Raw genomic sequence first — 19751 nt, forward strand, 5'->3', positions numbered from 1 at the left:
AAATAAGTGAGGAATACACTTTAAGCATGTTTAACTAGCAAGATAAAGGTGATAGAAAATTTAAGAATTAAGTTCAACAATGAATATTTTTTCCACAGTGGACAATTGCTAAAATAACTCCTATTTTAAGCCACTCAGCCCCCCTACTTAGCAGTATGCAAGTTTTGGAAGAATCCTCTGGCAGGGCTTTCTCTGCCAGACTTTAATAAGTTCACATTGGTTGGGGGGGGGGGGGGAATGGTTGGCAACAATTTTTTCTCAGTACATTATCATCGGAGGCAGAATAAAATTCAGCTCTGCTTTTACCACACCAAGCAGAAAAGAATGTACAAGAATACACCACTGAGCTGTTTATTTTGCTGAATAAACTGGTGATGGGAATTTTTATAAAAGTAAACTGAGCAGCTCATATTGTTTCATTATACATAGTGAAAAAAATCTGACATTTACTTAGCAGACTAATAGGCACTTATTCATTAACCATTTTGGGGGGAATCTGACTTGAATAACCCTGAGTAAAAAGCAAAAAGGAAGAGAAAACTATAACTAATATCCATTTAGAACAGAGAAATTCTCATATTATCTTCTGAAACAATAATATAAACTAATTAATTAGTCATTTTATTTAGGTAAAACCATTTCTGGTTTAGAAAGACTTGCTAATGAACATAGTTGATGTACTATGAATGAACCAACAGTTAAGATAAAATTAAGCATTTTATTGGAACCAATGCGGGAAATGTTTATAGTGAAATAAAAATACAGAATGAGTATTTGGGGGAGGCGAATATTTTAGGAAGGAATCTTAACTGAATGCTCTAATTCAGCTCATAAAAATACCATCCATTGCAAGTATGCATTCCAAAATGCTTCCAATGTAGAAGGAAGATGTTGTAATGGCATTTGAGAACAACCTTGGAAAACAAAGTGAAGATCTGCACCCAGGCCAATAGTCAGATAAGAGGCAGCTTAGCCAACAGAAGAAATATGAGTGTGACAAACTGGTTTCTTGTGCTGTAAAGGTGACATAGGGGAAATATACTTTTCAGACATGGATGATTCTGTTGATAAAACTTTACAATAAAATATAGTTGGTTCAACTGAGTCTTGTATGGAGTATCGCCCAAGACTAATAGAGCAAATCAAGTGGCTTGTATGATTGTGCCTCTTGCTGAGGCTTTTGAGTTTTATATACAGGTAGTCCTCAACTTACAACCACAATTGAGCCCAAAATTTCCATTGCTAAGCAAGTTAAGTGAATTTTGCCCCATTTTATAACTTTTCTTGTCACAATTGTTCAGTAAATTAGTGCCGTTAGTAACACAGTTGTCCAGTAAATCTGGCTTCCCCATTGACTTTGCTTGTCGGAAGTTGCAAAAGATGGTTACATGACTTTGGGACACTGCAACCATCATAAATACATACTAGTTGCCAACCGTCCAAATTTCGATCACATGTCCATGACTTATGACCGCAACGGTCATAAGTGTCACTTTTTCCGGTGCTGTAGTAACTTTGGTCACTAAACAAATGGCTATAAATCAAAGACTAACTGTAGTTGATTTGTAATGCTGCATACTGCTTGGAGTCACCGTATGCCATACATATCTATTTAGTAAATAAATAGACAGACACATTCTGAAGTAAGAAGTGAGAAATGATGGATACTGATACTGCAGATGGCTTCCTTGCTACTGAAGGTCCAACATTCATGTAGTTTCTGAAATACATGAGCACAGCCAATTTGATTCCACTACAGAATTCATTTCCTACCTACTGGGAAACCTTTTGTTGCATTCAAATTGTATTCAATTTGTGGGGTTATAGCCAAAGCAAACTAAGGAATGAGGCAATGGGCACAGAATCATATCATAAAACAGGCAATCAGGATGTCCCCATTTTATCCTGGTTTGTTGAAAGAGTGGGATAGAAAAAGACTTCTGTCATAGTTTTGCCATGATTCTCATCCCAACACTTCCAATTTTCAATAATAGCATCACTGAAATTTGGCAACATATTCTGACATGATTCCAGAGGTTACAGAAAAAAAGGAGATTCAAAGCCATATGTAGTCATGGGGCTGTGGTCCCATATTTTATAAACAAATGGATCTCAGCCATGTGGCCTGTTCACTTTTCCAAATCATCCAGAAGATAATTAACTAGCAAACCACCATTTAGCAAACACCCCAAAGGGAAATGCTTTCATATCCTCATGAGAATTTCTTTGGAAAAACACGCTGGTTTATAATTCTTTTTAGTGCTGGCCCTGTGACAAAGAAAATTTCATACTTGACTTTTGAAAATACCAAAAATGAACAAGTTTCTCTCTATTTCTCCCAAAACGTTTTCACAAACGAAGACAGAATCTGAAAAGAATCAGTGAATATGTATTATCAGTTTCCATCCATTTTTCTTGGCTGCTTAAAAAGGACATAATAAATGGCCCAGAAATGTCAAACAACTTTATACCATGTCAGTTATAAAGCTGAAAGGCTTTTTAAAAGCACGGCCTTAATATACTTTTTAGTTATAAGTAGGAAGTTATGAACTGCAGTAACCCATGTTTGGCTATTCTAGAAGGATTATTTAACTTTTTCAAGTTTAGTTTTTTAAGTATGCTTCTTTAGGATTGAGAATAAGGTTAAAACAACCTATTGAGTGTTGCTAAACAACATAGAAAAGTAATTAAGTATAGATTTTACTGGCTAATAAGCAGATAGTCTTAAGTTCTACTGTTTTCTAGGGAATTAGAGAAAAATACAACACATATAAATGTTTTAACTTAAAAACTGAAATGTAATTTAAAAATAAGACACAGCAGCATGATGATTCTAAATCAAGGGAAACGAGTCCTGTGGCATATGCAGTACAGCTGAATTAACATCTCCCAACATTTCTCATTACAGATAATCCTTCAATTATAACAGTTCATTTAGTGATCATTCAAAGTTACAACAGCAGTGAAAAAAGTGATTTATGACTATTTTTCACACTTACAACCGTTGCAGAATCCCCATGGTCATGTGACCAGCATTTAGATGCTTGGCAATATTTAGGTTGGTTGCAGTATCCCGGGGTCATGTGATCACCTTTTGCGACCTTTTCACAAGCGAAGTCAACGGGGAAGCCAGATTCACTTAAAAACTATGAGAAATGCAGTGATTCATTGAACAAGTATGGCAAGAAAGGTCGTAAAATGGGGAGAAACTCACTTCACATTTGTCACAATTTTGGGCTCAATTGTGGTCGTAAGTCGAGAACTACTTGTATTGTCCAAACTAACTGAAATACTGAAGTCCCCTAGAATGGCACAAGGTCTGGAAGCAGAACAATGTATTATTTAGTTCCCCCAAAATGTCTCATTCTTGATTCACTGAATTTTGCATAACCTTTCACATCACCATTAAAGATGTAGCCTTCCAACAAAATATTGGAGCATGAACTATTCTTCTTCTGGTTCTCAGGCAGCAATATCCAACTATGGTTTTTTTGTTATATAAATAAGAAAAATATATTTTTTAAATATCAATATTTAAATTTTTTAAAATATTCAAACACTAAAGTTCTTCGATTTCCCAAACCTGCTTCCATTTAATTTTATCTTTATCATAAAAGACATGATGAAATATAAAAGGTTTATTTACACATTCTATCATTAACCAAAAGGTTAGTTATTCTAACTTTAATAAGTTAAAAGTGTTACCACAATAAAATTTAATATTTAAAATTCCCAAGGCTTCTTTCACTGGGATTTTGAAGGAGGGTCTTTAAACATATTTTTGCTTTTTTGCCATTATGTATAAATTTATTAATCATTTTCCAGCTTTTTTCAAAAAAAAATTGTTGATTACACATGTAAAGAACAAGCGTCAATATGAACTGCAAACAGAAAAATACAAAAAAAAAGGGGGGGGCACTGTGGGATGAATGTGGACGTGTGAAAAAGGAAAAGGAAAACAGAAAGAAAAAAGATGTAACTTTCTCCTTCATTCCAGCAGGTAAAGGCAATTTTAATAGCTTATTATCATCTTAAAATGAAATATAATCTCTCTTCTCCCTGCAGCTCTTTTATTATAAATCTCCCGATTTTTTAAATATATATTTGACACCTTCAAACAAAGTCTCAGAGGGAATTTGCTGCACATCTATGTTTCAAAGCAAAAAAAAAAAATCAAACTTCAACAGATTTGTTTTGTGTGGATAAGTAAAATTTATCATTTTGTCAACTTTTTAAAAAGTCCATTCAAATCTTAGCAGAGTTCATTTGCATATCGAAAAGAAAAAAAATGATCCAAATCAGTTTCTTGATTTAATATCTGTTCATCTCCTTTAGGGAATAAGTCATCCACCAGATCCATTTGCATTACATTTACACCCTCTTTCAAATTAATTCCAAAAACATCCATTGCAGCTCATTTTTTTACAACTTTATTAGAATATGCTCCGTCAATTTTATCAAGTATCTGATCCATTCTGCCCCAAAGTTTAGCTAAAAATAATTCAAAAGTTTGCACTAAGGATATCTGCTCTATTTTCTTAATCATCTGGCTGTAGTGGCTAGCCTTCAAAGTCTTCTTATCATTAAAAAAAAGAAAACGATCTCCCTTTTCCCATGAGAAAGTATCTTCTAAATAATACAAAACTATAATTCCAAATTCCTTTAGATCTTTAGGATCTTAATCTCTCCAATTTGCAAATAATTTTTAAAAATACCAAAAAGTAATTAAAATATGAGGTTCCATCAAGTTTAGTGTCCATAAAGGCTGCTTTGTGAGTCTGAGCTTGATGTAAATCCCAACTCCTGTAAAAATGATTTTTTTTTTTGCAGTCTACTCATGAGGAGCAGCTGTTCAGAGCCACATGGGTGATCTCATGGATGATCTCAACAATCTCTCCTTCATTCTGGAGCAATTCCGCTTAGAAAGCTATCTTGCTAGAAAACCCAGCAAGGTGCCTACTCTCCATGGCACTTAGAGGAACTACCCATTTTCTACCATTTTTTGAGAGAATGTTCATATATATGAATAAAGGGAGGGGGTAATACCTCTCTTTTTGAAGGAATCGGTGGTACATCTCTCTTAAAGAAGAAATCTTTAGACCCAATGGTTTTAGATATCCCCTTTTAAGAACATGGAAGCAGTGAATTATCTAAACTTCTTTCAGTCAAGTATAGGGCCAGAGTTTCATACAGAAACAGCCTTGTTTCATGTTTGTAGTTGACCTGTGTTGGAACTGGAATGGAGACGGTACATTCACCCTTGTGCACCTTGAACTCTAAGTTGCTTTTGATAGCATTGACCACACTATACGTCAGCAAATCAGAGCCTCTAAGAGCCCTCAATGATGCATGATTGACAATAACTACACACCTTCCCAAGGTCTTGACTACTGTCAAACCTGAAACCCAAGTGGTCATATTAACGAACAGGGAAACCTCTCTCCCAGGGCACAATCAAGTCTTAGTTATGCACGCCTGACTGGCACCCTTATCCACAATTACATTCGGATAAGGGAAGATTATTTACAAACCAACCTTGCATTCAAAAGCAGCAGCTGGAGCCTCCTTTGCTCCAAGCAATTTAACCATAATATGATTCCTCAGAGGTTTATGAAAGCCTATTATTAAAAAGGAGACAAGGTCCTTGCACACAATCAATATGTAATTTATCCCTCCAAATTCTGATGAAGTGCAAAGCATATATCAATGCAATTTACAATTATAGCCCAGAACCATAAAACAATATTTTAAAATGTGACAATTGTTATACTGTAGATAAGTACATTCTTTAAAAAAAATATGTGCCTATACAGAAGAAAAAGTAAACCTAGATAAAATAACGCATCATAAATCTAAACTTAATAATTACTTATTAATATCAAATTTATATGCCATCTCACTATCAAAGCAACTCAGGGTGGCTTACAATACAATAAAAGCAAAGATATAGAACATTAACAGGGATGAATAAACTTTAAATTACCCTTTTTATTTTTTAATATTCACAGATATGAGAGCTATTTTAAGTACATCTTTGTAACAAATCAATAAACAAAAATATACATATTTACACAATAGTTAGACCTTACAAAACAAAAATGTGTGTAGCTAAATCTGAAAGAAGAAAATCCTTTCTAAACTGCAAATGAGAAGTGTGCAGCTCCTGCTGTAAAGTGCAACAAATTAAGGATGTGTTGAGCACCTGATTGCTCAACAGCCTTTAAAACCCTTTCTGCAGGCTTCACACCAAATACCAAAACAACGGAAGAAATGCCTGCTCTCCTACTTGCTAGAAAATTATTACTGCGTTTAATACCTAATATTCTTGCTTTAGCAATCTGCAGTATTTTTTCACGTGTAACAGTAATTTTAATCCTGCTTGTATTCATGTCATCATTCTCTTTCCCTGTATCTGATGAACTGCTCTAACACGTCTCTTCACAAAACCTCTGTTATCTAGTGGCTCTGATGTACGTTAGTTCGTCAGTGTGACAGTGTTGCAAATGCAGGAAAGTTAACGTTGTAATTTTCCTATCAACATACTACTAAGCAAGCATGTGCAGCCATGATCAAAGTTCAAGCAAGACAGTAGTGTATTAAACAGGAAACCTGCTAAGGAAATGATAACATGAATGCAATATTTAAAATGTTTTGAGGATGGCAACGTCTTTGCAGAAGATGTTTTTGTATAGTTCTACTTTTTACATTGTGCAAATGCTCAGAAAGCGGTTGCTGGTGTGTTGAGTATCAGAAATTAAAAACAGCCTTTCCCCCCCAAGCTCACGCATTCTTCACAGAGAATAAACTCTTTCTCTCATCTGTGTAGTAATGTCTCAAAGAGGAATAATAAATTTTAAATTATACTTACGAGGCATGATCCCTTGACTAACCAGCTCTTCACGTGTCCGTCGCTGCTGGAGCTTCAACTGTAGCACTGCATGAGGCAGACAAAGAAGTAAGTAAGGAGCAAGTTACTGTAAGATATATTGTGCAGAGCATATTTTGCTGTTCATTTTTATTTTCTTCTATCTCGAGAACATTAGTAAGGAGCACAGAAGCTGTAATCCCCACCCAACACTTGCAAATTGCAGAAGTGGCCTCAGCAACAAGGTTTCCGTATTCTGCAGCGGACGCCGGGAGAGGAAGTTACAAAGCATTTTAGTAAGTTGATTTAAAAAATCCACAAAGTATGAAAATAGGCCATTACTCAATAATTCCTATAGCAACAAATAGGGTTGCAAATCATGAAAGTAGAAAACAAGAAGAGACTACACAAACTGATACTGTACCAGTAGGATGTTATCAAAACACTGGTTGCTGAAGTAGCACTTTATATATGCCTAGTTCAGAAACCTCCTGGAACATGCCAATTTGAGATAATTCACACAATCTTCCCATCTTGGCACCTGGATAAAGCTGATCGATGATGAAACTTAAGTCCGGAAGTTAACAAGGTTGCCTACTTCTGACATACACTAACACTTATGAGGCTTATTTCAACCACATCTACAAATCACACTACTGTTGCTCGCTCGCTCCTTCCTTCCTTCCTTCTTTACTTCTGTATGTATTTGCATGCCTGCATGTTCATTCCAGAATTATTATTTTTTTCATTTCAAGAGTTGAGAAACATTTTTGGTCTTCCTGATTAGGAACAAATAGCACAGAAAACATTTTTTGAACTTAAAGTGTTGTTTTAATCCTACTATCGAATCTCTGGGTCAAAGGCATTTATTCTTCACTGTTAAAGAACAGAAAAAGCACAATCTAAAATATTCCCTATATATTCCTAGATAAGGTTTATTTGACTGTTGAAATTTTAACCAAAATGCAATGAAAAATGTGCTACCTGTAGATAAGCTAACTCTCAAAATTTTCATGATTTAATTTCCACAATTGGCTTTTGAATGGCGACATATTTTTCATGCTATTATGGTTTAAATTTGAGGGTTGGCTTATCAGTGGATGACTTTATGTGCAAATGGGTACTTTTAAAAACTATTACCATACAAAGGTCCAATGAGTATACTGATAGTCCTTGCTTACTGATTGCCTGTTCAGTGATCATTCAAAATTACAACTATGCTGAAAAGGGAGATTTATGATCAGTCCTCAAAGTTACAGCCATTTCAGTGTTTTGCAGTTATATGCTTGCTGTTTGCGAGCTTCACTGTTGGTTTCCAACAAGCAAATTCAGTGGCAAGTGAGAAGGAAGTGACAGCGTAACTTACATCGTTAAGTCAGCATAGACATTTCACATTTCCCTTTACAATCACACTGCTTAGCAACAGAATTACTGGTCCCAACTGCAGGTAGTAATTGAGGACTACCTGGATACTCGTGGATAAGCGATGGATAAGCCAAGCCTATACTGTGTATCTGGTACCAGTATTTCTAGGAAAAAAATTAGAAAACAATTTTCCTACATAGTTTCATAGACATTGAAACTGTAATATTTCAGTTGTGAAGCTGTGATATTCGCAATGTAAGTATGAACTGCAAGGAAGTCAGAATTTTTGACTGATCTGGTTTAGTACTCCTCTCCTGGCATGAACAAAACAAAGTAGAAGTGTGTCTATCTTGATAAGCAGACCATAATATTTTCCCTTATGAGTCTAACTTATTCAGGAGCAGTAAGCTTTGATATGGACATCACAGTATGGCACATACAACATTTACCAAGCCAGGGATCATCCTCGTATATAAAAGGAAGGATCAAGTCAAATAAAATATTGTGATTGGATAAGGAAATTAAATCTAATAATTAAATTAACGAAATACATTTAATGATTATGCCTGTGTATTTCTTTTCTGAGACATTAAAAAAATACAAACTAGCAATTTCTGCAGAGATGCTTGCAGAGATACACGCTGAAAATTCTAAGTAACACTATACTATTAATATTTATTATGCGGCTATTCACAATTTCTAAAATTTCTTCTTCTTCTAAGATTTACAAAATTCATTCTCAGATACATTTACACTCTAAGCATATTCTTGTTCACTGAACATACTTAGAAAAATAATTAGAGATGGATAGGTGTGATACTTTCCCAGCAAAAATAGAATCATATAGCAGTGCAAACATTTAAATCTACTAAAGTATATTGTTTCTTTGTATTTACTCTGAAATGATTTTTAAAAGCACACTAATTGTATATGTGAAATTGTGAAATTACTGATAGCGGCTGCACTTGATTGCTACATTATACTGAGAGGGTGGATCAAAACTGTAATGACAAGCAGTTTGCATAGGAAGTGAAAACACCCATTCTAACTAGACGAAAATATAGAAGACCTACAAAAATGCTGAAAGGAATTATGTTAGCTATAATAAAAATTAAAATGATTGTGCTTTTATAAGTGCCACAAGGCTGCTGCTTTTCCCACATTCTTATTTTAGAGTACAAAATTCTGTTACATGTTGTGATGTCTGTAAAAGTGGTTTCTTGGTTTAAACTAAACCAATATTGGCTACTATTGGTATTATTTTTGGTTTTCACTCTCTGGACAAACCAACATCCTGCCTTAGATTCCATACCCTAGTCTTCTAATCAACAGGTTGTTCATTGATCATACACACCTGTCATTAGATAGCATGAAGCATTTTTTCACTGAATGATTATGAACAGTCACTAGCCCTTCAGTTTTTGCACCAATCCAAAATCTATTACAGCACCTTATTTGGGATGTACTGTATAGGATTTGTTCAAGCAGGCAGGAGCATGGTTTTTAGAACCTCTCAGTGTGAATTTCCAGAATAGTGGGCAATGCCTGATCCTATTCCTATCTTCCTATTTTTGGCAGAATGCAAATAGGATAGATCTCTTTCTGCAACCATCAGCAAGTCCTGTACAAGAAGATGGCATCATAAAGTAAGATAGGATGGAATAGACACAGATCTAGGGAACAGAGGGTGTTTTCAAAGTTACATTTAGCTTTAACTGGTTCTTTGACAGGTGATCTCTAAATTCAACACAGATTCTGTCAAGTAACCATATTGGATTTTGCCTTACCTTAAATACTTTTTGGCAACATAAAAGATAAGGCTCTTATCAGACTTGGTTTTAATGACTGCTACAGTGGATTTAAAATTAAGTACTACCTTAGTAGGGAGGATGGCCTGATCACGTGAACCCCAATTAGAGAGGGTTTGTGTGGTCCCTTTAGAAATGCAATCACATATGTCTAAAACCTGTATACACAACAAAAAGTGCAAATTTCAACAAAAAGCAGTATCTGATATAGAATGCAATAATTCTCTCGATAAGGACATGTCATATCTAAAAGTGTTGAAGACTCCAGGAAGGAAATTGGAAGAATTAGCTCCTAGTATAAATGGAAGTTCAAGACCACCATGGGAGAAAATACATTTTTATTACAGGTCCAACTTTTCCTGAGATGGCTCATCAGCACAGAAAACACGAAGTACACTCATTCAAAAGGCAGTTGTGACTGCCATCAAAGTAGTTCCCTTAACTATCTGCACTTTTCATGAAAATGTTATCTATATTGAGAATTTGAAATGTACATTAGGCCAGAAGCTTGAGAGTAAATTAGTCAAGACACAAAATTATAGTGCTGTTATACAGTCCAAAATTCCTACCTGATTAGAAGCTGAAGAACTGAGAGAAGAGACAAACCTACAGTATATCTGATGCAATCACTACAGAACTAATAGGATGCGGTCTATGCAGTTGTGAAAAATCTTGCATAATAAAGAGGTATGGAACCTACGATTTCAGCTAAATAGAAAGTATCTCCCAATAATCTGGAACTGAGTTTTCCTCTATTGAGGCAGTTGTGCTGGCAGCAGGCATTAGAATGAATGACCGAAGTATTCATATTTAGACTCTCTCTTTCATACTTTCAATCACCACTATAGAGGAGGAAAGCAAGGACCTCCACTTAAGTTCTCACTTGAGTTGAATTGATTGTATCTGACTGAGTGCATCTACCGTTCTCTAAATCTTGGATGACACCCACAAGACAGGCAGAAATGAACTCTAGGCGACAGCCAAAGGCTATTAGGGACAAAAAATCCTCAACAACTATTGTTGATGTGTCCCATTTGAGGAGGAACAGTCTATACAAGAAGGTATCAAAATTAAAGCTGCATCTGCAATCCTGGGCTGATCAACAAGGGATGATCCAGTGGAATCTTATAGCCACTGGAAAGACTAGATTGTATGCTAAAACAAGATGGGTCTGAAATATTTTTGTCCTACTGCAGGAAGTTGTTGCTGGATCTGTTTCTGAATAACACCTTATTCTTTCCTTCATTTCTGTACGAAATTCAGATGTGCTCTTCATGAAGTGTGTGTGTGTTGTGTGTGTTTTGTGTGGTATGTGCATGTGTGCACGGTTGGCGCCTGTCTGTCTATCTTGATAAAACCAACCATATATTGGAGAGATATCATTCCAAGGGCGTGTGCTACATCAAAAAAGAAACTTTCTAAGTTTCATCATATGATATTGCTTCAGATAATGGAGCTGAAGCATCCTCACCCTATTGGACCATGTGGGACAGGCAGATGTAGATGAAAATGTCAGCTCAAGAAGACTTTTTTTAGAAAAGAAATGATGGTGAGGTCAGATTGGTGGACCAATGGTCAAATAATATACTTTAATCAAACTGAACCTACCCTCAAGTACAAAGGAGAGTTAAAGTCAGAAGGACACACCTATCATTGGTTTACATATTTACACTGAGAGGTTTAAATTAAGTCAAAAGTGTTACAGGTTTGACTTCATTAAAAAATGAATTTGAAACTGTACTGTAGTAATGAACATGTTATTGCCAAGATTTATAAATTGTTACTGAAATTGAATTTAGAAATTGAGTACCTGTGGGGTCTTTGGTGCTCTTTGAGCTTGGTGTTTTTCTTGCAGAGTTTCATTACCAAACCAGGTAACATCAAGAGAGGACCACCACCACCACTCCCAATTCAATCCTGAGCTGCAATGGTCATGTGAAAAATGGTCATAAGTCACATTTTTCAGTGCCACTGTAACTCAAACAGTAACTAAATGAATAGTTGTTAAGTCGAGGACTACCTGTACTTTCATTTCCATTTTTATTTTTTACTTTGATAAGTTGAATAAAATTATCCTTAGAAAAGAAACAGTACACTGCAACTATCAATCAACTAATTTTTATTTGTTTTTAAACACATAGGTTGACTGAAAAATCAACCTCCCATAATTTTAAACCGATATATTTTAACAAACAAAGCAAACAATCTTTGAAATAAGCTCTCGTTATCTGTATTTACTTCTCCAAATAATCATTATCATTTGCCATACTCTTCTGCCAATGATGGATAATGGATAAAAGAACCACGCACTTTTTCTTTTCACCTTCTTTTTTATTTGAGTCCATGTAGGCACGATCTTCCTTCAATTTGGGGAAAAGGGAAAATAGTATGGTACCAAATCTGGACTGTTTGTCATATGGGCTAAAACATCGAGATCTTACTTTGCAATTGCTACTTGAGCAGCTCATGAAGTTGCATCATAGTAAAAAGCTTGTGTTTTTAACACACACACACACACACACAAAGCCAGGTGAAGGTTTGTGGTTATATTCTATGGACTGATGTCTCAGCATTCTTTTGTCAGCATTCATGCGGCTGTGAAGAAACTCTCCATCTTCATTCTCATAGTGTGACAGGAATTGGTAGCAAATTTTAACTCTTGAAGTTTTCATTGTTGCCATCTGCATATTGCACAAATCTTCCAATACTGAAGAACATCAATAATACGATTTGCATGTTCCTATGAAATGTCAAGCTTGATAGCAATTTTTCTCTGTTTTGTCTGTACTTGTCCTTAGTCAGATCATCAAACTTTCTCAAACAAAACTCACTGGTTGCTGTCACAGGACAGCCATTCATTCCTGACTGCCCAATCTTTCCAGTTTACCATTTTTACAGTTTTTGACCCAATGTATAAGCATTCCCGTTGCCATGGCTATTACCACAATCTGTATTCAGTGGTAATACTTTCAATCCTATGCCAGTCAAAAATTCAATCATGGTGTGTTGCTTAAAGCACACTGAGTTTTCCACTTCATGAACAATTGTAATATAATCTTTTCATTCAGCAACTTTCGGTCAATTGAAGTGAAAGAACAAGGGCTAAAGAATTACAGCAATGTCAGTACTGCAATCTGTTGCCAATTTATAACATTGTGGGCATTACTTTTCATTCAACCATTGCAATTTGTTTACAAACCATATTAATTAGTAATAGTATTTCTGAACTCCAGATACCTGAGATTAAAAAAAAGTTAAATTAAGGGGATCATAACAAAACCCCTTAACTGTGTGTCACCTACTACTTTTCAAGAAAAGCCAGTACTCTTTTATAAGAAATAAAACATGATGCCATTTTAGAACAGTAAAGATCATTATGGATGAGATAGCTAATTATTCATTTTATTTAGTCAAGAATAATTATTTCTATAATGGAATTCCTTTACTATGGAAGGGAGAACTACTTCTGATTTTACTTCCCACTATATTTCAAACCTAGAAGGCAAAATCACAAAACTGCATCTCACTTACTTTGGTCATGTTATGTGGGAGAATTCACTGGAAAAAGCATTTATGTTTGGAAGAGTTGGTGATAAAAGGAAACCAAGCCGTCAAAGAATACAGTTGCTCGACACTATCAAAACTGACACTAGTCAGAAGATAGAAAAAGTCAAATAGTGCAAGATTGGAAGATGTGAAGAGACCTGGCCCCTAGAATCGCCAAGAGTCGGACTTTGACTGAATGGATAACATCATTATCACATTTCAAATTGTTTTCTGTTATATATGAATCAAAGGTTCATTAGGCTTACATTTATAACAGAAAGTTACATTTTTTGCAGAAAGTAATTGGCTCTGCTATAACAAATTACTACTTACATTCCAGTCTTACATTAATTTAATATCGAAACAGTTTAGTGCTACAAAATGAAAAATTATGTCTAGTTTCCTTAAAAATTTGTTCTGGTTTTCATAAAGAGGAGGAGATTTGGTTTAGTTCAAGGGTAGGCATCTAATGTCATCCAGTTATTTTAACTTTATTGATCAACTTTAACCTCCATAAGCCCTGTTCATAATGGTAAATAGCAAATAGAGTTACAGAACATATTTCCTATCACAGAATGTTGGTACAACACAAAAATGGATCATTTTCCATTTGAATCAAACACAAAAACAGATATAAAATAAAATAAAAGGTATTACGTTCTGTAATCACAAGCATGACAATCAACTCCTCCCAAGATTTATATACCAACCAACATTTTTCTAGAAAATCACTTACAATAACACTGGGGACCTCCTTTGGCAAGGATTGTTAATATTTGCTCATTTCATTCCATTAGCATGAAATTGCCATCACTCTATGCTTTAACCAACTTCCAAGTACTTGCCTTGGCCTGAAGGCTATGCAGGATTTCAACGTAACTTTGGCTAAAGATTCTGTACTTTGTGAATGATTTTTGAATGATTTTGACATGATGTTTACTCCCGTTGTGTGTGGCATTTTGTTTTTGTCTAACTAATTCCCATAAATTACATTATATTAATCCCTTTGCTTTAGATCTGGAAATATATGAACACTCACATATATGCAGATCAATTTTCCAATAGCGTTTTCATTTTGAAATGTTGTTCTTCCATTTTTGCTGGCTATATAAAACAACTGATCAACCCTCAACAAAGCTGTAGTTTCCCCTACAAAGGACAGCAATGCTGCTTTGAGGAATAAAGTTTAATCAGGAGTTTCTTAGTAGCAGCTCACAGATTATAGTTCCCATTTGGAATTTTGTTTTATGATTGTCTATAAACCACCATTTCTCAACTTGGTTCCGGTGGAGCACTTCAGCTCTGCAAGGACTTCTGTGAGAAATTGTAACTGAAGAAGTTTGTACGTGTTTTCTGATTTTATGCTAAGACCAGAAAATTATCTTACAAGTTCCTCCAGGGTAAAAAAGTTGGAAAAAACTAATTTCAGTTAACAGTTAATTTGTGGATACCCAATTTTCTTATATTTATTTATTTTAAACTTTCTAAAACAATATTTAAAAGGTGCTTGTGAATAAAAGACATTTATTGAAATAATTCACTTTTTTTCTTCTTTCCTTTTACCTCTAAAGAAGTAAGTGGTATAAAGTTATTTGATATTAAATAAATTGCTGATGCCATGATTAAAAATCAGTATCTTATAAATTGATTCCAGGGAAATACAATACCAAATTTTCTTTAAAATATATAAGTCCACAACTAAGTCATATGCGGGAACTATGATTTATTTGGCAATGGCCAAACTAAAAGGAGGATGTGGATATAATCTGGTTATAATCTGCTATTTTATCCATAAAACATACAATGAAGATTGCATAGCAATTTGAATTTTTTGATAACTTCCATTGAAACACAATCAAATATATCATCATGCACCATATTCGTTAAATGACAAACCTCCAGGCATGATATTATCTGTGGATAACTTCATTTTAATTGTTCCAAATTAAGCTGAGTTCAAAAATATGGTTGTTGCCCCTAAGTAATATTCAAAAAAGCAATTGCTACTATTTAAATCTCCTATCCAATGGAGTAATGGGCATTTTTTGAAAAAGTTGGGCAATGTTTGCATTTTTATAGAGGACATATAGCATATGCCTTACAGCAATAAAATCTGCCCGAAACGTTAACCTATTTTTACCTAGTAACACTTAATAATGACAAGCTGGTTAATCTTTTAAAAAGAACATATGTCGCTATTTGAATCATGAATTTTTAAGCATCAAGTTACTATTTTATTCCACCCTGCCTGAATCCGAACCACAGTATTTAGACATAATAGGTTAGATTTGGTGAAGCTCACCCTCAGGTCTGGGACTGCTTCAAAGCCCTGTCTAGGGTATTTTTATTCCATCAAATTCCCCATGACATTCCAATGGATTTATTTTTAGCTAACACATATGACAGCAGCCTGGATTTCTTATATAGCTATTCCAACTATTTCTCCCAATGTAGGCTTTTGGGTTGCGCTCTCATGAAGTTCTATCATTCATTCCCTTATCCATAACTGCCATGAATTATCCACGGCACTATCCTCCATTACATTAGATTAATGCTCATTATCTTTTACCATTAACTATTTTTGTTTCTTCCTCTTATCAATATTCAAACATCTTGTATCGCTTCTGTCCCTTCCTACTGAAACAGAAAACCTTGTAAAGACTAAAGTTTAAAACCTAATTTATATTCTCACATATAAAGAGATCGTTATTCTCACAGCTAAGAGATCGTTACTAAACTGAACAAACAGCATCTTCTAACAGAAATAAAAAGACATCTAAGCACTATCAATAGGAATGAATTCACTGTACAGTATTATAACCAATATACAAGAAGACCTTCAAGAGATACGAATGGCAAGTTTTAAGAGTCCTCTTAATATAAGACAGAGCTCACTAACCTTCCCTCAAACAGTGATAGGAGTCCTGACTCAAACCTGCATTCTTTACATCCTTTAAAACAATCTCTTCGAATGGCACAATTCCACCATAAGTAGATTGGAGCGTTTTTATTTTGTCCAACATGTTGAAGAAAATCCCAGGATCTGAATGTTCCCTCAGGGTTGTGCAGGGTTGTTAAACTTAAGTAAAGGCCAATATATATGGCTCTAAATGTCCCGTTGAACCTTCACTCTTGAATGCCGGTTTATAGCTTGAAGCTGAGCTCACACTGGGGTTAAGCAGATACAAGAGACAGATACATCTAAAAAGCAGACATCTGACGATCAGAATCAGTAAGCTTCTGGCCAAACTCTTGTCAGCAGCAAGTTCAGGCACAGAAATGTCTTTCTTTCATTATGGAATGTATATCCATGCATGCAGTAATGAGACTGGGCCTCAATCTTCACAATCAACACAATGACTGACGGAACGTTTCATGAAGCTGTATGCACTAACAGCTAACCTCATTCACCCAAAATAGTATGCAGTTGGTTTCTCTACTCAGAGCTCAAACATTTGCCAAGCCAGCAACACTATGTGATACAGTTCCTGCCCTCTTTGTTTCCAAATCTAAAACTTCAATGTCCACAAAAATGACATGGAAACTTTGCGTCAACAAACATCAAAACTCCTATCTTATCCAAACATATCCAAACTTAATTAACATTAAATTACAGCATCTGGAGTAAAGCAACTAAACTAAATTAAATAAAAAATGTAACTTACTAAATTCTTTGCACAACTATTGGGCACAACTATTGTGCAAAGAAGAGTTTATTCTTGAATATTACAATACAACTGAGGCATTGTATCACTAATACATTAATCTACAACAGTGTTTCTTAATGTGTGGTGCTAGGACCCTAGGGGGAGAAACACTCTCGGGGGTCACAAAATCAAAATTATTTACCAGCCTATATTGAAAACAGTATTAATATTTCATCAAACGATCACGAGAAGGAGAAGCAGCAGCCAATGCATCTCTGTCAATTTTTAAGATGGTAAATATCGATAACTCAAACAAAAGCTCTTATGGAGTCCTCCATAATTTTTAAAAGTGGGAATGATCTTGTGAGAAAAAAATTAAAGAAATTCTAATCTTAAATAACAGAAGGAGTTCTAAATTTTATTTCAGACTTATTAAGGTTTACTGATTGAGGGATCCTGGACATGAAAAACAGAACTGCAAGCAGCTTCACAACTTTCAAGATTTCACCTTTAATAATTTCATGAATTAGTCAGCACAAATACAGGTAAGGAGGGCAGACGGGCGGGCCCTCCAGAGCACCATACCGGAATGGTACCTGGTGCTCCCGGCAGGCACCGGTATGCCCGTACTGGGGCGTACCGCCTGCAACCCACCACTGTTCTGGTCACTGAAAGAGGCAGCTGTTAAGCAAGGGCTACCTATAAAAGTTTAAAGGTTTTCACTGTATCTTCATAAGAATTATTTGAGCTATCAGAAATTATTTCAACTTGGAGTTTTCTGATAAGTCATTTGACTTTTAAAATATTTTTTAAAATATAACATTAACTGTACATGCCTGCACAGAGTACGCATTTTATCCTTCCAGACAACTGGCTGCAGCTGCTCAAGCAGCTCAGGAGTGTCCTAGCAATGGTGGACAGGTGGCTAAAAAGAAATTTCTCTCAACAAGAAGAGGCAATCTAGTTTAGGAATCTGCATTTCTGCTTAAATCTGCTTCTCTGCAGCAGTTCCTACTCTCTTAACAGATCTGCATGTAAATAGGATATATTTTTGGCATGTCTGTTTCTTCTGTATAAACTTTGCTTTAAATATCTTGAAGTAAAAATGCAGGAATAGCAAATGAAGGCTGGAGGGGGGAGGGGGAGGAGAGAATTATGCTCTGGAAACAAATGGCTTCCCAGTCTCATCCCAGCACTGTACTTGTGATTTACTAAAAATATATCTAATAATTAATTTGTTTGAGCAATCTAATAAATTGTCAAAAATATAATCCAATGTTCAAGTACACTATGTCCAATGAAAATGACAATCAATTAAGACGTCACTCTGTATTACTGTTCCAGATTCTGCCAAGAACATTTGGATATATAAATGCTTATTAAGTCTCACAGATTCGCACAATTATATGTGAAAGGGCAGTTAAGATCAACCGGCGTGAATCCAAGAAGCTGTATTTGGGGACATATCTCCCCCTCTCTTGAGAATTTAACAAGAGTTTTGCTTTCAGAATGTACCATTTTTTTTCCTACACGATAATAGAGAACTTAAAAACAAGCAGTCAAAACCATATTGTTAAAACATTAAATATGGTATTAACCAGTGGTGAAATTCAATTTTTTTTACTACCGGTTCTATGGGTGTGGCTTGGTGGACATGGCAGGGGAACTGCAAAATCCCCATTCCCTCCCCACTCCTGGGGGAAGGATATTGCAAAAGCTCCATTCCCACCCCACTCTGGGACCAGCCAGAGGCAATATTTGCCGGTTCTCCGAACTACTCAAAATTTCCACTACCAGTTCTCCAGAACCTGTCACAACTTGCTGAATTTCACCCTTGGTATTAACTATTCTTAACCAATCCATTCCCTTTATTTCTTTTCTTTTCGCTACTGAGTCACCTAAATAGAAAAATATAGCATTTTCTACATTCACATGATACCTGGAAAAATGAACAAACATTCATCCCTCGTGATTCTTCTCTGGCATGATACTTACAATACAATACAATACTAGAGTTGGAAGGGACCTTGGAGGTCTTCTAGTCCAACCCCCTGCCTAGGCAGGAAACCCTATACCAGCGATGGCGAACCTTTTTTGACTCGTGTGCCATAAGTGGGGGGAGCGCAGGGGGGGCATGTGTGGGCGTGCCACAGCCATAATGCAATGTGCGACCCCCCAGTGCGCATGCGTGCACTACAGGCGCTTCCCCCCCCCATTTTTACATGCCTTTTTCGCCCTCCCCAGGCTCCAGAGGCTTTATAGGAGCCTGGGGAGGGTGAAAACAGCCTCCCCTGCCCCCCCCCGGACGCCCTCCAGAGGCGTCAGGGAAGCCTCCGGACGGTCCCTGATGCCTTCGGAGCACTCAAAACGACCTCCGAGCAAACCGGAAGTCACTTGTGGATTATGCTCTATTTCTTGATTATTATTATTATTATTCACTTCCTTTTTTACTTTTTGGATGTTCAGGGAGATACAAAGTTCTTGCTCTTCTGGCGGTTTCAATGATTGTTAATTGAAGTT

General features: G+C 35.7%; 1 protein-coding gene across 3 annotated transcripts in view; it reads right to left on the reverse strand.

Annotated features, from left to right (window-relative positions):
• MRTFA (myocardin related transcription factor A) overlaps positions 1–19751 on the reverse strand; it is a 65385-nt gene that overhangs the window by 25914 nt on the left and 19720 nt on the right. For all 3 annotated transcript variants that reach the window (XM_081958361.1, XM_081958360.1, XM_081958359.1), the window contains exon 2: positions 6869–6934. In XM_081958361.1, the coding sequence (XP_081814487.1) occupies positions 6869–6875 (7 nt within the window). In that variant the 5' untranslated portion in view covers positions 6876–6934. The remainder of the gene's footprint in view (positions 1–6868; positions 6935–19751) is intronic.

The sequence above is a fragment of the Natrix helvetica genome (assembly GCF_964273705.1).
Source record: "Natrix helvetica genome assembly, chromosome: 6".
NCBI lineage: Eukaryota > Metazoa > Chordata > Lepidosauria > Squamata > Natricidae > Natrix > Natrix helvetica.